The 19,808-nt window shown below is 37.1% G+C and overlaps 1 protein-coding gene and 1 non-coding gene across 4 annotated transcripts in view; both read left to right on the top strand.

Annotated features, from left to right (window-relative positions):
* The window catches only part of ERICH3 (glutamate rich 3), a 112,517-nt gene that overhangs the window by 90,033 nt on the left and 2,676 nt on the right, over positions 1–19,808 (top strand). For all 3 annotated transcript variants that reach the window (XM_074334952.1, XM_019743774.2, XM_019743775.2), the window contains 3 exons: positions 3,001–3,450; positions 13,308–13,433; positions 16,847–19,224. In XM_074334952.1, the coding sequence (XP_074191053.1) occupies positions 3,001–3,450; positions 13,308–13,433; positions 16,847–19,206 (2,936 nt within the window). In that variant the 3' untranslated portion in view covers positions 19,207–19,224. The remainder of the gene's footprint in view (positions 1–3,000; positions 3,451–13,307; positions 13,434–16,846; positions 19,225–19,808) is intronic.
* Positions 2,598–2,838, top strand: LOC141572602 (small nucleolar RNA U89). The gene has a single exon (XR_012497923.1). It is a non-coding gene; the product is annotated as a small nucleolar RNA U89 (small nucleolar RNA).

The raw sequence follows: 19,808 nt of genomic DNA, 5'->3' as shown, positions 1-19,808 counted from the left end.
AACACAGAGGTTTAAAGAAGTTAAATAGCATAACCAAAGTCAAAGCTAATAAGTAGCCAAGTTAAACCTTGGAACACCTAGCTTTGTTTTACAGAAAAACACATTATTTTTTTCTCAATCTCATGTTGTGTAAAATAGTAGTGATGCAGAAGAAGGAACAGTTATCAGTGACGTGGAAAGAGAAGGCATTGGAGGATTTAGGGACAGACTGAATGTGGAGAGAGAGAAGTCAGAGATCCTGCTTAGGACATGGAACCATGGCACCAAACTTACTGGCTTTGCTCAAGGACCCAGGCAACAAGTGCAGATCATTTTGTTACCGTGAAGACCAAGAGCAGATTCTTTTAGCATCAGTACCTGGAGGGAACATTGGTGAGACAAATGGAATTGGGTGGGAAACAGAGTTTATTAGCAATATGCCTCTAAGATTACATTTTCCCTCCTAATGATAAAAAACTTTACATCTGTACCCTGAAAATTCCTTTATATATAAAAAAGATCCTTTATATAAAAAGTTGCTTTATTTTTAAGAGAATACATAACATTTGTGTTGAAAATCCCATTCCATGGCCTAAAGCATTTTGAATTTTTTTGTAGGCAAAGTCTTGCCCCACTGTCTGTATGGAACTGAGAATAGGAAATGAGAGTGAAACAAAATTGTATGATTAGTTCAGAGCGAAATTTGAAAACTGAAATGAGTTTACTTGGGAGGTCGGGCACCCTCGCCACTTTGCAGCCAGTCATTCTGTAAAGGACTGACTCAAAATTGATCCAGAGTGTATTTTGGCGATTTGAAATAAAATAACACAATTAGTAGAAGCGACTAACGAAATATGGAGGAGTGCTTATTTTTTTTTTAATTATGTGAACAACTCTTAAAGCTACAAGTGAGAATCATCATGACAATATTAAGACGGAGGATAAGAATATTTCTGGAAGTCCAGAACAAGTGTAACATCATGTCCTAGCTAATTGTGCAATTAATGAAAGCCATTGATCAAACCTCTGGCAAACAGTTGTTTTTCACAAAAAGACAAAGAATCAAATAAAAGTGAGGTACATAAGAGAGGGGGAGATCATAGTTCCTAAAATTTCTGAACTAGTACAAATAAGACAGAGAACAGCGGTCCTTGATCTGCTGTGTTCCCTACAGAGACAGCAGATCCAGATTTCATAAAATGGAAATAAAGAGCAGCTGAAGTATGTAATTCCTTGGAGGAACAGTGGTCATCTGGTGCCTGTCAAGGTAGTTGGGAGATAAGAATAAGTGGAATTGTACTTAAGGGATTCTGTTGCTTAAGGGCTTTTCAGAGTTTGTTCCTTACTGCTGTGGAGCAGCAGCAAAAAGATTCTCTTGAATCTTTGTGGAAACTCTGATACATACTTGAGACTATACTTAAAATGATAAGCCCTGTCATGGTGAGCCGTTGGGGCTGGAGGGACCAAGGGAAGAGGATAAGAGTAAAGGCAGATATTTCTTCCCTTAAACACTGCATCAGCTATAACAGCCATCTGTATAGCTGCCAAGCAGAAATAAAAGAAACAGAAAAAAGTGTAAGGAGCACACAGAGAAGAGCACGTAAGAAAGCTAAGCAGCATGTAAGTGTAGGATATTTCATTTGAAAATACATTCTATTAAAAAAATTATAAACGCAGATATATTGGTTAAAAAAAAGCAAAAACAAGTTTGTTTTTCCTGCTCCATAGCAGTGTATGCTGTGACTTTTAGGTTGTGCATCTCTCTTATTGAGATTCAGTGTGTATGTTATTTTCTTGAAGATTTTTACAAGTTTTTTGAGGTAGTAAGTACGAACCATTTTTGGCTATGGTAAGTCTCTAGACTGCATATCTGTAGTATCACAGAAGCTTACTGTCTGTATCCCCTAGAATGTCTTTCACAGATTCTGAGTGTCCACCGCAGCTTCTGTGCCCGACTGCACTCTTCAGAAAAGAGCAGGGAACTACTGCAGTTGTTTCACCCTCAGGCACAAAGAGCCTGCAAGTGCTAAGGAAGTTATGTCCCCCTAGGATGGCCTACAGCCATTTCTGATTGGAGCAGAGTATGAAAGCCCAACCTCTTCCTCAAGGGAGGAAGAAATTTTAATATAATTTAGACTTCAGAGGTCCCCATGGGATGACTGAGGTTGAGATGTTTCTTGAAATAGCTCTCTTAATTGTCTCCTTCCCTTCCCTGCCCTGCTCTCCCACACCTGTAAGAATTTCTCCTGGAGCATATCCTTAATATATCACTTGCATGTGAATCTCATTGCAGCATCTGCTTCTGAGGAACCCAAAATAAGACAGCATCTTCTACGTGCACATGCACACGAGCATGGTCTTAAAATATTTATTAAGTGTTCAGGTATTATGCAAATGCTAGATCTTCTTACGGTACCTAGCAACCAGGGTCACTAACATGGTGGGTGTTACACAAGATAAAAATTTTAATTTTATGCACAGAGAACACTGTGGCTATCCAAGACAATAATAAAATAAGTGTTCTTGCTGAACAAGTAAAAGATTATTCAATTTCTTCTATAACAAAATACTAGATACAAGTTTTTCCTATAGAATGGCTTTCAAAAACTAAATAAATTACAGTTGGTTTTAGCTAAATGTGATTTCCTGTTGAAAACTTCTATAAACTCACAGATTATGTAGTTGTTGTTGTTTTTTTTTTTTTTTTTTTTATCATGACAACTATGTAGAATATATGGTAAAAGTGCCTCCGTTCCTGCTGCTGCTTCCAGTTCCTGGCAGATGCCTGCAGGGGGGCCCACAGGTGAGGACCAAAATAAGACTAAGCACAGCCACCTGAGCGCAATCTTGGATCTGACAGAAAAAAAAAAAAAAAAAAAGAATATATGGGAAAAGAATCAAATGTTTTAATGTATTAAACTATATTGCACAATTTTAGTATGATTAATTAACGTAATTCCTACAACTAAACCAATTACTTTATAGAAAAACAGTGATTTCATCTTTTTATTTCATTTGTAGATATAAAAAATGCTTCATCATCCTCATCCAGAAGTCACCCATATTCTAGCTGTAGTGACGATGAATCTGCACTGGGGGACAGAGAAACACTTGCTGAAAGCAGTCCCAGTGAAAGTGCCAGAAGTTCATCTTCTCAGGATTTGAGTGAAAGTGATGAGCCAGGAAAACCCCACCTTCCAACTAAGGATTGCCTAAAAATTGAAATTGAAGACCAAGAAATAATAAAAGCAGATGTGGAGACCAAGCCTCTGCCCATAGAGGAAAGCTTGGAGAATGTTCTTCAAGAAGAAACAGAAAAAGGAACCCAAGTGATTGTAAAGGACTCATCTGAGAAGTTCAGGGAACAGATTTCCAAGGAAGAAAAGGAAAATTCTAAGAGTAAGCTTTGGGAAGAAAGCACTGCTAAGGTGAAAGACAAAAAGGCAGGTCCCCGTAGGGTGGAGAAAGGTGGTAAGTATGACCATTGAGTTGTCCTGCCATTGTCTCCATGCATGGAAGCTGATTTGGTCATTGCACTCTGCCAAAGCTTGGGAAACACTATTGTGATAATGCCAGAGGGATTCAATTTTCTTCCTGTTTCTCTCTTTGTCACATAATCATACATGTATTTTCAGCTTGCTGTTTTTCTTCTATTGCATTTTAAAAATTACTTGATAATTCTTATACAACCTGTTTCCTATATTCTGTAAATTCCCTTCTATGGTAATCCTATCTCAAGAATCAAATAAAACACAATACATGTCTTGAAGGCAAGGGTATGTTGTGGCTTTTTAGAGGTTACTTAATACCAGCGATGCTATTTGTTCTTATGTATATATGCACTTACATATGTATATAGCTAACATTGATAGGTGACTACTATGTGCTACTTCTAAACACATACATTAACTCATCTAGTCCTCACAATAGCTCAATATCCCCATGAGTTGGTTCTATTATCATTATCCTCGTTTTACAGATGACAAAATTGTGGCTTGGAGAGGTTAAGTAAATTGGTAAGGATTTTACAGCTAATAAGCATTCTTAGGATTTGAATTCAGGCTGAGTGGTTCCAGTTTCTAAAAGTGTCCTATTTTATCTGTGCAATATGAATCTAGATTTAGATTAAAAATATGAAAATTTAAGACACAACTCTAAACTTTACTTTGAGTTTTCTGAAGCTGAGAAACTCCCTGGTCCAGGGGGTTCATGGGTTTGTAGGACAGTCCTATGTGACATGGGAAGAGGGAGGAGAGTCCCAGGATAATCTGGTCCCAGTACTTTAGTGACATGAAAGATTTGATCATTTCCCCTACTTTAGGAGGACAGTTAAAGGACCAAGTTGTGTCCTGTGAACAGTCGGATTGTGCCTGCCAGATATTTGGCTCTCATATAGCACCCTGTGCCCCATAACTCATATCTCCATCCTTTTCCTGCTGTCTCTCATCTGTCTCCCCTGCCAACATAGTGGGCATTCGTTTTCCTTAATTCCAAGATAAAAATTTGTTTTCACATTTAACTATTACTAAAATCCATCTGTGTTTTAAAAGTTATGAATACTTTTTGTGTCCATAATATTTCTTTTAGATCCTTAAAAGCTGTTATTAAACCAGTGGGCCTACATCTAGGAATTGAGGATAATGAATAATTATCTTTCAATTCAACCATTATTATTAACTTTCTGCTATGCACAGGGCAGTACGGTCAATAAGACATGTGTAAGAGAGGGTTCCTCCCATAAAATATTAGAAGGAAGGATTGGCACACCAATAGCTGAACAAAGGTTAGTTAGTCGTGTGCAACTGGAAAAGGTACAGATGCTATGGCATTTCAAAGAAAGAGAAGTTCTTTTTAGTTAAGGACACCTTGAAAGTTTTCTCGAAGGATTTGTTTGAGGAAGGCTTTAAAAGGTAGATAAGATTTTAAAGGTGGAATGGAGGAGGATAAAAGCATTCCTGATAGTGGGATGTAGCAAGGGCTATAAGTTTTGAATAAGTTGAAAAATAACTTTAGTACTAACAGCTTGACAAACTTTAGCACACAAGCCAAATCTGGCCTACCACCTTTTCTTTTTGTATTGCCTATGAGCTAAGAATATATATATATATATATATATATATATATATATATATATATATATATATATATATATATATATATATATATATATATATATATATATGGTTTTTTTTAAATGGTTGGGAAAAAATCAAAAGAGAATAATAAGTGGTATTATATGAAAATTTCATTAAATTCAAATTTCTGTGTTAGAAAATAAAGTTTTATTGGAAAAGAGCCACGTTCATTCATTTACATATTAAGAGTTACATATAAAATCATCTTTTATGCATTATTTACACATTATGGCAGAGTTAAATAGTTGGAACAGAGACCCTATGGACCCTAAGAATTCATTCTCTGGCCCTTTACAGAAAAAGTTTGCCAAACCCTGCCCTAAGATTATCATGCAAAGATCCCCAACATTTTCAGAAGGATTTTGACATATATGAGTTAAGATTCTTGTTAAAATATATTTAGCACCCTTTTATAAAATTATTCAAAATCTTTGATCTTAGATTTCATTGTTCATTTCTTGTACATATAGTGTATAATCTAGAAAATTTGTACAATTTGGCAAGCTGCTGTTTAAAAAAGGTAGAGATGTTAAAGTTCAGTAGTAACATTGATATTATTATTTCTTTTATTTCCACTTCCGTAAACTAGCTTGTTTACCTGGATTTATTTAAGTAGACATCTTCTCTGTAAAGTAACATGCACATATGTAGACTGTAATTTGGTGGTGGATAGAGTAGCAGAAACACTGGACTAGCATTCTGTCACTTGGAAGAGAGTTTGTTTATTTTTTTCCCTGAATTTGTGAATTGAAAAGTAAGTACATTAATTTTTTTTCTCAAATATTATGGGAATATTTTCTCAAATATTATGTGTTTTTCGCTTGATAACATTTGTAATTTTAAAACATTTTATTAAGATCAGGTTAAGACTAGATGGTAAGGTTTATGATTTTTTTTATCTTAAGCTCTGATATATGTACTAAGTCTCTTTATCAGTGTTTATTTTTCATCAACAGCTTATGAAATAACATCTAGAAAGTGGAGAAAAGTAGTTTTAGGAAAATACCCATAAATTTATCACACATGAAAAATCACTTTCAACATTTGGTCAGGTGTTTTATGCCCAAACTTAGGTTTTACAAAGTTATGTTACCATATTTTTATAAAATGTATTCTGGTTTTTATTCTTAACTTTATACCACAAGCATTTTAATCTTATTATGTAATCTTTATGAATATGTTTTATGTTTGTTTATTATTACATTCTGTGTGTTTTTCTCATAATTTAACCATTTCCCTATTGTTGGATATTTTTTCCTATTTTCACTATTATTGGTAATACTCTACTATCTTACTACTTCAGGTAACTTCAAATTTATAATTATTTTCTTAGTCTAAGTTGCAAGAATTGTGATTTCTGGACCTAAGTTTATAGAGATATTGAGATGTTTGCTAAGATTCTTTTTCTTACAAAAGATTGGTTGAAAAGTTTAATACAAAACAGATGAGAATAATATGAAAGCTAGTCTTCCTTGCCTAGCCCCTATGCTCTCCCAGGAGACAGAGAGATAATGGTAGATTACAATTTGTTGTGCATGATTCCAGAAAATTTTCTTTATATATATATATATATATATATATATATATATATATATATATATATATATATATATATTAATATATTACATAGTCTCATAGTATTTTTATATACAGTTGAAAACATGATACGTTTTGTTTTATAGCTTGCATTTTTCACATAACGCTATATCTTGAACATTATTTCATATCAGTGCACATAATTTGTTTTTGTTCTTATTTACTGTACATGGTATTCCACTGTATTGCCTTAGTATTTTATAACTTTTCAAATTTTCTTTAAAATGTTTTGCTTTCTGTGTAGGAACTGACAGATTTGTTCTATGGCCTACTTTCCATGAAAGAACAAAATTTCTGAGTTACAAAGGCCCAGAGGCAGAGATTATAAAGTACAGTGGAAAATAAAACATTAATAGGTAAGACAAAACAGACCATGTAAAATATTCAGATGATGTAGAAGAATTAATGCTATCAAAATCTAAGAATGAGTAGATTACATAACAGTTCGGGGCTGATGTTTTTAAAATACTCGAGGAAATGAAGCAATACATTTGTAAATATTTGAATTAACAGAAAAAGAAATCATAAATATTCTCAAAGACCTTTATGTAAATAAACATTTCTAAGAAAATTTCAGGTGAAATCAAACAGGTCTTGATTGTATTGTTTGTTATATGAGGCCAGACGATTAAGTTCGCGAACTCATCCTAGAAAAAGGGCTTCATACCTCATTGCTGAATATCACCACGGTCACCTTCAAACTACTCCCCTTGGGAAGCTATGCACCATGCCAGTGCCTAATCCACCCTTCAAAGCAATTTTGGAACTTTTTCTGGAATGGACATCAGAGTTCTCGTCGTATTACCCTTGATGTCCAGAATGTCATCAAAATGTCTTCCTTTCAATATTTCCTTTATCTTCAGTTAAAGAAAGAAGTCATTGGGGGCCAGGTCGGGTGAGTAGGGAGGGTGTTCCAATACAGTTATTTGTTTACTGGCTAAAAACTCCCTCACAGATAGTGCCGTGTGAGCTGGTGCATTGTCGTGATGCAAGGGCCATGAATTGTTGATGAAAAGTTCAGGTCGTCTAATTTTTGCATGTAGCCTTTTCAGCACTTTCAAATAGTAAACTTGGTTAAGTGTTTGTCCAGTTGGTACAAATTCATAATGAATAATCCCTCTGTTTCAAAAAAGGCTAGCAACATTGTGGCAACAAGTTTGCAAACTTAATAGTCAGACCTTGTATTGATATGATGTCAAGCAAAGAGATTATGGCTAGTTCTTCTTTCTTAATTGAGTCTCCATTTAAATGGCTCAGGGAGAGAAGGATGGAACCAAAGTTATATGCTTGAAATGAAGGTCATTTAAGTGATTACATTGCAAAACACAGCTTATATAAATTAGACCAGAAGCTTGGTGAAGATAGAAATGTGTATATTTTACTTAGATCCTTGATTAAACCCTTAGGTTGAAATAAAATAAGGGCTGAGATAATACATAAAATATTATTTCTCATACTTGTATGGTGTTGAATTAATCATTTTTTCAATGAGACAGAATAAATCTTTGATTATGTTAAGACTAGGTCTACAAGTATAAGGAAAAAAATAGTACATACAGTTAATGATGTTTTGTAGTATCTAAATTAGTATAACTTAATCTGAATTGTTTTCATTTAAGAACAGTGGATAAATAGTAAATTGTTTTCATAGCAGTGGATAAATTAGTAAAATACTATATTCAATGACTTTGTATCTTTCAGGTTGATAACGTAAAGTGGTATTTTCCTTCTAACTATTTTATAATATGTCTCACTTAATTAGGCTTTGTCTAGTCCACCAACAAATCAGGTGAACTGATATAAAAGATGAGTTGAATTCAGTGAAGTGGATAATGTAAAAAATTATAATTGCTAGCTACAATGAGGTAGAGTCCTTGGGAGTTAATTTATTATTATAGCACATAGTGTTATTTTAATGTGTTTATTTTTCTGTTATTTTTAGTTTAAGCTGTTTCAATGCTTTGTGATACAATCTTTGCTATATGTTGTATTGGTGGAACAATTCAGGTGCATTAATATGTGAAATTAATATAATTTATACATTATGAACACAAATAAAGTATTAAGAATAAGAGTATTGTGATGTAAAATGTAATGTAATATGTATATAGAAGTAGGCACTTTTGCTTTTATATGTGAAATAGAAGTCATGTGCTTGGCCAGGTAATATAAACCTAAATGTTATCAGTCAAATGCAATTTTATCATCATGCAAGCAGGATAGAATGGTCCTGATGAAAGAAGAAGAAAACCTGTGTTATGATTTGCAGTCTAAATATAATTTCTGAATGAATTGTGAAAGCATGTAGTTGTTCATTCCGATAGATTTCTTCTGTCAATAAATATTTGTTGGGCATCTGCTTTACGCCCTCCTCCTCTTGGTGTGAACATAAAGAAGTCCCTGACTGTACTGAAGGTTGTATTCTAGGGGGCGATATGCATTAAAAGTGAAAGTAAACATGTAATGAGGTATCTGCACTAAGTGCTAGAGGCAAAATGAATCAGGGTAAGGGGACAAAGTGAGGGTTTGAGGAAGCGGTGGTGGCAGTTTAGGGATGGCCTCTCTGGTCAGGGGACATTGGAGCAGAGACTTGAATCAAGTGCAGGAGGGAACCAGTCTGTCATCTGAAGAAAGAGTACAGGAAGTAGAGAGAACAACAACTGCAAAGACTAAATTTGGGGCATAGTTGCTGAGTGAAGGATGAGGAAAGGAGGCCAGTGTGTGAAGAGCAGAATGGACAAGCCAGAGAGTGGTCCAAGACAAGGCCAGAGGGAGACGCTTGTGTGTAGTGGGGAGGATTTTATTCTGACATAGGAAGCCACCGGATAAATTTGAGCATAGAAATGACATGATTGGAACGTTTTGAAAGATTATTCTAGCTTCTGTGTGGAGGATAGACTTTAGCTCTCTGCAACTGTTATCTTTGAACAGCTGTGGTCTTGAGTTTATAATTAATCCTGTGTGTTTGTGGGCCATGTTTCAATGCCAAAGGTAACACAGGAACATCTTTACTGGGCAGGTGGATGATGTTAGTCATGAATTTTGTCATAGTGAGTTGTTGGGAGGATAATTGATTGGCTACACGAAGAATGATCAAAGCACAGGGATAGTTTTCAAGGTGACTACGAACTTGGAATAAACTAGGATATATTTTTACTCTGTTTTTATGGCCTTCTTACATTCTTAAAATTCAGGTGAAAAGTTCTTGGCAAAACTTTCTTCTGATATTGAAGTGCTAAGGAATCTTAGCATGCTTTAAGATGGAATCTGTTTTGTTTCAGAACAAGTGGAGGAGAGGAATGAATTTAGAAAGCTTGCCTAACTAATATTGAAAACTATATCCTTGCCACCACTTGTCAATGATTAAATTATCAAATATAGAAGGAATTGGTGGAAATTGTGACACTATTGGCAGTGATACAGGGACATAAGGCCTTTTATCATTATAGGTGAAATCGTTAATTAACTCCTTTTCTGAAGAACACATAGCAAAAGCTTCTAAACGTATCATGCTCTTTGACTCAGCAATTCCAATTCCAGGAGTTTATCCTAAGGGGATAGTTCAAAATGAGTACAACAATGGTTGTAAGTGGTATTTAAAATAGCTTCCTAATCACAAACAAATGGAAATAACAATATCCAACACTAGGCAATTGGTTAACCAAATTTAGTAAAACCTTATTAGAACATTCTTTGCAGTAATTGGAGAATCTTTTTTATTTAATGATATGTAGAAATATTCACAATATATTGCTGAATGAATAAAATGGGATACAAAATGCTACCTATAGTAAGAGTAGAGTAAAAAAAAATACTTAGAAATCCACCAAATGCTAACTAGTAGTTTTCTGAGTGGTGAAGTTAGGATAATTTTTGTTTTCTTTGTACTTTTTTATCTTTTCAAGCTTTAGGTAATGAATATGTACCGTTTTCATATTTAGGGAAAGTACAGTGTACATTATTTTAAAATGTGTGTTTTCATGATAAAAATACTAACATTGTAATACAAAAATATTTTGGTACTTTAAAAACATCTGAAAATATTCTATATCATTTGAGTGGAAAAAGTGCTTTTCTGAGAATTTCTCTGTATGAGTCCCTTCTATTTTGCTACAAAAGCTGTGGGAACTGACAATTACCTTTGCTTTTAATGGTCATCTTTATGGAGAGGTAAAGGAGAGGAACCTTGAGGGATGAAGGGCTGTATAGACGGAATAAAGTGATGTGTCACATTGCCGGCTTGGGGGTCTCAGCATGCACAACCCTCCTTTACTATAGGTGGGAGACAGTTAAGGTTAGACACTGGCCAAGTTCTTGCTTTTAAGTGTCAGTTTCAGAAGGACATCTGAGAAGAAATGACCAAGTGAGGCCTTTTCTGGTCTCATACCTAATAAGTCCTTGATGCTCAGGCCAGGGTCTCATTTTTGCTGAATCTGAAGCAGGCAACACCTGACTGTACAGGCTTTCATCTACTTCCAAAGCATTACCCTCCAGGGGCAAGCCAGCAGACGTGGGCAAGTGATGATTACGGGCCTGACACAGAGGGACTGCATGCTTCACTGTCAATTCTGAGTGAGTTGTAATTTTCAGATTATGCTAGCACTGTTTGGCTTCTTAGAATATTCTTTTGGTTCCAGAGCTACTAATTGTTTATTTTAATTATTGTTTATTATTATTGTAAACCATATTTCTTTAAAAAACTTTATTGAGGTATAAATGACATATTAATTTCAGGTGTATGATGTAATGATTCCATATTTATAATAAGCCATATTTCTTTATAGCCTATGGACTACTTGGAAAAAATCCTAGATGTCTTGTTGGCTCTAATAAAACAAAGCTTCAAGTAATTGCGACGAAATCCGACTTCCACCCATCCTCCAGTCCTACCATCCTTGGGATTTGTATCACCTAGTCAGCCAACCAGATTTAATACACGAAGACCTCAAACACTGCTTATTTAAACTCTCTAGTTATATAGTGTTAACCTTATTATAGTGAGTAAGATGATATTTAACTTATATGGTACAAAAGAAAGGTTGACTTGATAACAAACCCAACTGTTACCCAATTTTCATAAGTTGATATCATCTCTAAATTATAGTAAAAAAAAATCATTTTTTATGTGGCGTATTGTATGAATGAGGAAAATTGATGTTCAAAACATTTTTAAAGAGAGTACATTTAAACTATATGATGCACTCTTCTCATTTCTACTTTTGTTCTCTTAAGATTAATATAGTTAAGTCATTCCATTTATTCCCCAAAAGCCACATAAGGCAGATATTTCAGTATGTGTTTCCACACACAGAGGGATCAATAAGTAACTAACTACTTCTTAGCAATTCATCTTAAACTGAGCAAGAGACCACATTCTAGTTCTGCTTTTCTCGAAGTAGCTCAACTCAACACAAATATCTGAGACGAAAGAAAGCAAGAGAGTAAGAAAGAAGGGAGGAAATGAGAGAGGGAATGAAGGAAGAAAGAGAGGGATGGGAGGGAGGAAGACAAGGAGGGGGAGAGAAAGAGGGAGATAGATATAAAGGGAGGAAGGGAGAGAGGAAGGAAAAGGTATTTTGGAGGTATCATGTTCTTCTCTAGGAGGGCATATCTATATTTGGTGTTATTTGAGTGAGCTTTTGTTAACCAGAAGGTAGCATAATGGCAGATGTCAGGGAAATAGGGACATGGGTTATCAGATGACAGGCATGGGATGTCGTCAGAGACATGTCAAAAACTAAAGACAAACTTACTTGATATTGCAGTGTTGCCTAGAATCATACCACATTGGGTGATGATACTTAAAACAGCCATGCTCATCATCATTATAATAGCTATTATTTATTAAGTGCTTAGGCACTTGCTAATAAGTGAAAGATAAGCATGTTCTACGTGTATTACTTCATTTAATCCTCCCAATAATGATTGATACCTCTTTTTGACTAAGGCTTAGGCTTAGGCCAAAGAACCTGCACCAGGTGAGACAGTTAGTATGGAGTATGGAACTTATACTTTGGTCTGTGTTTTCCCGAAGTTATATGCTAGCAACCAGCTGCTGATCACATGAATTTCTACAACAGCTTTTAGTGTCAAATTTATAGGAATCATGCAGTTGCTTTTTTGCTCTTTCTATATGGAATGAGTTTCAGGGTCAAATCACTAAAATCTACTAATGGATGAAATGCTCATAGTACACTTAGCTCTGGTAGTTTTAGCAATTTAAAAGAGCAGTGGTGATTGGTGTTATAAAAGCTGTAACACACGTTTCTAGAAAGGAAAAGGCAACCAAACTCTTTTTTCAACCATTTCATTGCATGTGCATTTGGCAACTCTGTCACTGCTTCTGGCTGTTGTCATTTTTTTCAATGCAAGTACTTCTTTGCATGGATTTCTTTACATCATGGTCTTCTATTGTGTTTTCTTTTTGAAATCATAGCTTAGAAGCTATTTAATCTTAATAGTTTTTAAAAACAAGGTCATATTTTAACATGAATGCTTTTAAATTAACTCCATTTACTGAAATGATATGAAATAGCTCAGCAATGTTCCCATGACCTGTTTTTATACCTTTTGGTGTTTTATATGATCTCCAATCAGTTGGACAGATAAGAGCTGAAGCTGTGGAACCTGGCTGCCACTGCCCCTGTGACACTGAGTCTGGTGTTAGCAGCACAGATGAGGCGGAGAAGCACTCGAGGAAGCCAGAGATTGACACAGGTACAGGTAAGGGCACATCATTCCCCCGGAAAGACCTTCAGAAATCCTCTGCCAAAGACAGCCCCACTTCCATCTTTCATATTCCTAGCCTTGTTTCCTCCTTCTTCCACTTTTGTTTTCTTTTCAACTAATGAATATGATGGCAGGAGGTGGTTGAGAGGCCTGAAGGGGAGCTTTAAAGCTAATATTAGATATGAATATTATTATTCTTTTTTGAATACATTGGTGCCTAGAATGAAAAAAAAATGACTTTAGATTATAAAAGAAATATTGGTAGGGATTTTCAGATCTTATTTCATAGCTTGCCTCCCAGTTAGTTGACCAGGTAGGAGGATTGAAGACATGGAGAGCCAAGGCCATTTCACAATGATTTATTTGAACTTCCTATTTTTTAAAATTAGAGAAGAATTTATTGCTGTCAGGATATGACCTGGCTGTTGGTGATGAGCATTCCAGCTGCAAAAGTGCCAATTAGAGTAACCCAATAGACCATGATTCATCCAATGTCCTTGAAATCAGGTTTCCCCATATTTAGTGGGTGCCTAGTAAAAATGTCTTGATTTAAATATATGTATGTGTGTGGGATGGTGGGGGAGACTATTTATTTTATTTGTCATATGGTCACATCACCCCCATTTCCAATTTTTAATGATAGTCATCAACCACTGTGAGGCATTTGAAGTTTTACCCTATTTTCAAGCAAACAAATTAGCCAGCCACTGTTTCATAGAGGCTAGTAGAAGACACAAGACTACTGGCTCAGAGATAAAGAACTTTGTTACTCACAAAAAATTTGCAGTAACCAGAATATTTGTACTTATTCTGGTTTCTGAGCTCCAGTTTCCTCTAGGCAATGTACAGAGGGCCAGGTGACATTTGAACACAAAATGGGCTGAGTTGTAGGACGAGGGCCCTGAGCTTAGAGAACCCGAATCTTTTATAGTGGACATTCAACCAGAGGAGTTTTAGTGTACCTCCCCAAACATTCTCCAATGCAGGCACAGTAGTTGTTAGACCAAATCCAATTCAAGCAACAACATATAATATATTGTAAGCAGTGGGAAGGGGGTGTGAAAGGAAGATTTGTTGGGACTTTCTGTGTGCTAGGCACTGTGCAAAGCATTTTACGGTTTACTGTCACAAGGATTCTGAGTCAGGCATTGCTATTCCTATTTTATGGGTAAGAGAATGAAGCCACTCAGTGTTATTTCCCAAGTTCATACAATTAGTAAGTGGTAGAACTGACATTCTCACACAGGTCTGTCTGACTCCCAAGTACACACTCATTCCACTAAGTCAAATTACCCCTATTTGTGAATATTATTTGCTTTCTTATATTTATCCCCTCCCAATCCCATGAGGTTACTATAAAAGCACATGTAATATTTTTGTACAGATATTTCTTAGAAGGACTTCAGTTACTCTTTCTAACCTTTGCTTCAGGAATATCATGTCTGACTCCCCGATATTGTGTGTCCATAAAATAGCTCATCTGGCTGCCATTAGCACTTTCTCTCCTAGAATTTAAGCATAGTATATTATTACGTGGTGGCTAGGCAGTTTTATTCCTTTGTTTTCCTGAATGTTCTTTAAATAATCCATAATTTTAGAGGCCAGTTTAGCAAAAGAGCGGACTTTATTTAAGTGTTTTTCATAACTGACTTTTTAATATACTTTCATGCAGGAATTTGAATAGCAATGGATATACTATGAAAGAGACTCAACAGACATTGCTGTTTCTCATTGTTTTAATTTAATTTTGTTTTAAATCCAGTAATAATCTGTAATGAAATAAAATGAACCATATTCTTTCAGGGGTATTGGCTACATGTTCTCTGAGAGAACATTTGGTTCTACATCTCCCCCTTGGAGTTTCCTGGTACAATTTAATATAACTAATATGATATGCGGAGGATCACCTATTCAAGTCAACACCAGACCTGACATTTCTATGTTATTCTTTCAAAAGAAGAAATCAAACCTTACCTTCCAAATACATTTTTAAGGAAAATGTAATGTCAGCTATTATTGCCTTACTTCAGTATGGTTTGTTCTAATAGCTGGCAAGAAACAAAGGGACTGCAACAAAGGGCAGTCATGTTTTATGTTAGGAGAGAAAATGGAATGATAAGACAGTCCTAGATGGGGTAATAGGGAAGAAGTGAGTGTCAGGGCTTTGGTTTTCTGGTCGGTTGTTGGTGATGGAACAGGAAGTGAAATGGCTAGTCAAAAAGGCAAGCAAGTACAAAAAAACGGAGGAAGACACATTTGCCTACTTCATATGTTTACATAATTTGGAGGTTGATACCTTGGTATGATAATTTATTTTATAACATCTAGTCCAGTGTCTTCTGTAAATGAAAAAGATTAAATTGATAGAAATGATTAAGATGACGATTTTAGAAGCTTCTATCTTCCTAAGTAATTTTCTGCAGTGGAAAAATGTAAATGATTTGAGTATTTGGCATGACATGCCTTTATTTGTTTTGCATAGATCATTTCAACTGAACTACATGAATTTGTTAAATAATAAGAAATCCATTTGAAGCCTTTTAAGAAATATTGAACTTAAATCCATTGAAGGATGATAGCTAGTATGCCCAGATTTGCCAGGGAATTGTGGATGAGAACTTATGAAATGCTTCAGGAAGGTTATGTATGTTGAAAATTGTCCCAGACTACAAAGTCTGGTCTGGCTTTGTGATCCTTTTACCAAAGGCAAATCAGTTTCTGAATGTAGATGGGAGGCATTCTGACCTATAATACAAATTGGTGTCTTTAATAAAAAGTCTTACCTTGAGCTACAAAGTTATTTGATGACTAAATCTAGATGTAGTCACTTTAAAATGTGGTAGTAATATATGGGATAATGATGAGCTCGCACTATATTATGATTGTGTTGTTAAATGCCCACCTGAATACCACAAACAGGCTGAGAACAGGCATGTTATGGTGCTTTAGGGAACAATGATTTCTAAGAAGATGAAATAAATAATCACTATTTTTCTTATTACACAATTTTTCTGCAAGTCCTAATATTTCAAATAAAAATAGGAGTTGTTTGTGTATGTGTGTGTGTGTGTGTGTGTGTGTGTGTGTGTGTGCAGTATGAGAGAAAAGATTTATTTGATTATCCTAAGACATGAAGTTTTTGTTTGTTTTCAACATTTGTGATGTTCAGTTTTCCCTTAATATCAATGTGTCTGTTAAATTTGATAGCATTTCTTTTCATTGTGAAAAGCCATCCTGGTGCACGTTCTAGTCAATGGTATCATAGAATGGAGGAAATGTTTTATATATACTATCAATAACCACTTGATATTATACATAAACATTTTATGTTATATATGAATATATATCATATCTCCTCCCTGTGCACTTTGATTAAAGTAACCTTGTTTTCTAACCTTATTTTACAGTACCAAATAGGAATTTAATGATGGAAGAAAGGGAAATCCTCAACTCAAACAAGGAACCCAAGCCAGTTGCATCAGAAATGTATATACTGGAGAAGGAAGAAGAAATGGCAGAAGATGAAATACCCCAACACAGGGATGTTGACACAACAGAAGAAAAAGGGGATGTAACACTGTGGGGAAAAGTAGGGGTTAATGAGCTTCCCTTTGGGGAGGGGAAGCCAACAGCAGGGCAGCCAGTGTTAGTAGAACAATTTACAGAGGGAAGAGAGATCCCTCAGCACATAGCGAGTGGGGCAGAGGCAGAGGATAAAGAAGGGTTAAACTCCATGGGAAAAGAAGCAGCAAGAGCCTCTGAATGTCTTAAGGAAGATGAGGCTCTTGAAGAGCAAGGCCTGATGCAGACAGTGCTGGAGACAGAGAAGGCAGCTTCTGAAGAGGAACAAGTTTCGGAGAAAGCAATCCTTGCAAACAAGGCCCCAGCTCAGAACTCAGAGTGTGTTCAGGAGCCAGCAGCTCTGAGCAAGGCCATGATGCCAAAGGGAGAGGCAGAGGGAAGGGAAGTGGTGAATGAGGCAGAGTCTGAAAAGCCAGATGTGGAGGAGAGTGAAGAGGAAGTACTTACAGATCCAGAGGACATGGGACCTGAGGAAGACTCTGCATCCTGGGGAAAGGGTGGTTCAGAAGAGGCAATACATGGGGGAGAGGAACCAGCTCATGAGAGGAAAGCAGTTATGGGAACAGAAACACCGTTAAGCTCCTTAACTTCTGAGAAGGCTGTGGCAATCCAGGTGGGAGTTTCGAAGGACAGCCTGGAAGAACTTTGCCAGGAAGATGTGGAAAGGAAGGAGGTTGCAACTGAGGTAGAATCTAATAAGGAAAATGATAGGAAAGAAATATTACCTGAGGAATTCTATGCAGCAAAAGAGAGGATGAAAGCTGAGAGGCCAGAAACACCTCTAGGGGAAACTGAATGTGAGAGAGAAGTGGTGACAAGGGCAAATGCACTTCAGGATGAAGACATTTTAAAAGAAGAGCAAAAGTTTAAAAGGGAAGAGAGGGAAACCGTGAAGGAAGTAAGACCTGAGGAAGGCCCCCAAACTGAAATGAAATGTGATATTGAGAAGGAAGCACCCACGGAGGCATCTGAATTGATTGAAGCCCTGTGGCCACAAGAAGAAGATATACTGAGAGAGAGAGAGGTGACTGTGTTTGAAACAGCACCTGGATTTGAAAAGTCACTGGAAAACATAATAGCTCTGAGGAAAGACGAAGGAGGGGAAAGACTGAGAGAAACTGGAGATACAGAGCATGAAAGCAGAGCAGAGATGCTTCACAGAGAGGACGAGAACGTGGCTCCCTCAGAGCCAGACGAGGGGCCAGACCCTGAGGGAGAGGGTGTGATAGGACCTCCTGAAAGTGACCCCGTGAGACAGGCTCAGGCAGCTGAGGCTACGATCACAGACACAGGCGAGGCCCAGGAGTGTGCAGCCCACGAACAAGATGGCCTTGCAGGACTGGAAAGGAGAGGTAAAGAAGGGTCTTCACAAGGGCAGCAAGGAGTAGGGGCCATGGCAATGACCCAAGAAGATGTTCCTAAGGGAGGTTCCATGATGGCAGAAAAGTTGAGTGAAGTGATGGATGAGGACCCAGAAGGGGAGGCTGATAAAGAGTGCATCCTGGGGACAGTCGTGATGAAGAGCAGGGACACAGAGGGGGATGGGAGCTTGCAAGGAGTAGTTGTGACTGAGGAAGATCTGCACCAAGATGGAGGAACAGCAGAAATGGCTGAGGAGAAAAAAGAGGTGTTGGCAGATTTGAAGACAGCTGTGGAGAACACAGCTGCAAATACAGCCTCCAACTTCTCAGATGTTGCTGAAGAGGAAACTTGGCACACAATGGATGAGTTACTCGGAAAAGCAGCAGCTGCAGAGAGGGTGGCAGTAGAGGAAACTGCGCTGAGCAGGGAGGATGTGCCAGCAGTAGAGGGGGTGCCAGTGACTGGAGCATCAGAGACTGGGGTAGGGGACCGAGGGGAACCTTCAGACCTGGAAGGGAAGGCCCCACAGCTCGGGCAGGCTCCAAAGGGAGAGGAAGCTGGCACCACTCAGCAGGGGGCAGAGCCAATGGGAGAGGAGACAGGGCTGCGTAGCTCTGTTGGGGGACAGGAGTCGGGCCAGGCTGAAGAATTCAGACTAGGATTATCCCAAGAGCGAGAATCTGAGCCAAGTAGAGAGAGTCTACAGGATGAAGCAACACTCCCTGTAAAACCCGACTGCACTGGAACCCAAGAGAAACAAGAGCATACAGTGCAAAGAGAAAGTGAGAATGTAGGTCTTTCCACGAACCACATGAAGGCCTAAGAGACTTCATGGCAGACGGTGAGTTTAAGCCTGATCTGTTTGTGGGATAAAGCAGATAACCCCTTTGGGCCAGCTCATCCCTTTATGGGTCCTGGTATCCACATACACACATGGGCTTCAGTTCTCTGCTGCTTAGTGCCCAGCCATCAGGATTGAGCTTAGTGAAGTGGGGGTGGGGGCCAGAGCACACATGGGGACCCACATCTATTCCCTTTGCAGCTCTAAGTCACATCCGCTGTCTTTGCAAGCACAGCTCTTTGATGTAGTGAGATCCATATCTCCCTTAGAGGGCCCCAAAGATGAAATGCAGAGGAGAATGTACCACAGGGACATACCACACAAGGAAAGAAGCAAACAGTATTCCAGAATTCACTACCCTTTTAGTGTTTAAAGGAATGGCTATGATTATTTGCCTTTAAATGAGCTCTATGCCTTCATTTCTTCAGTTTTGTGAAGTGTCATATGTATGTATGCATACATACATATAGCCATAAATATACATAAAATACATATATGTACATATGTAAAATATTGAAGATGGTAACAAAAGACCAAAAGTATTTTTAGCATTTCCTTGTAGTCTTGCTATTACCTTGATGCCC

Source organism: Rhinolophus sinicus, linkage group LG06 (assembly GCF_036562045.2).
Source record: "Rhinolophus sinicus isolate RSC01 linkage group LG06, ASM3656204v1, whole genome shotgun sequence".
NCBI classification, from domain to species: Eukaryota; Metazoa; Chordata; class Mammalia; order Chiroptera; family Rhinolophidae; genus Rhinolophus; species Rhinolophus sinicus.
Note: the sequence above shows the minus strand (reverse complement) of the source record. Positions and strands in the feature narration are given on the sequence as shown.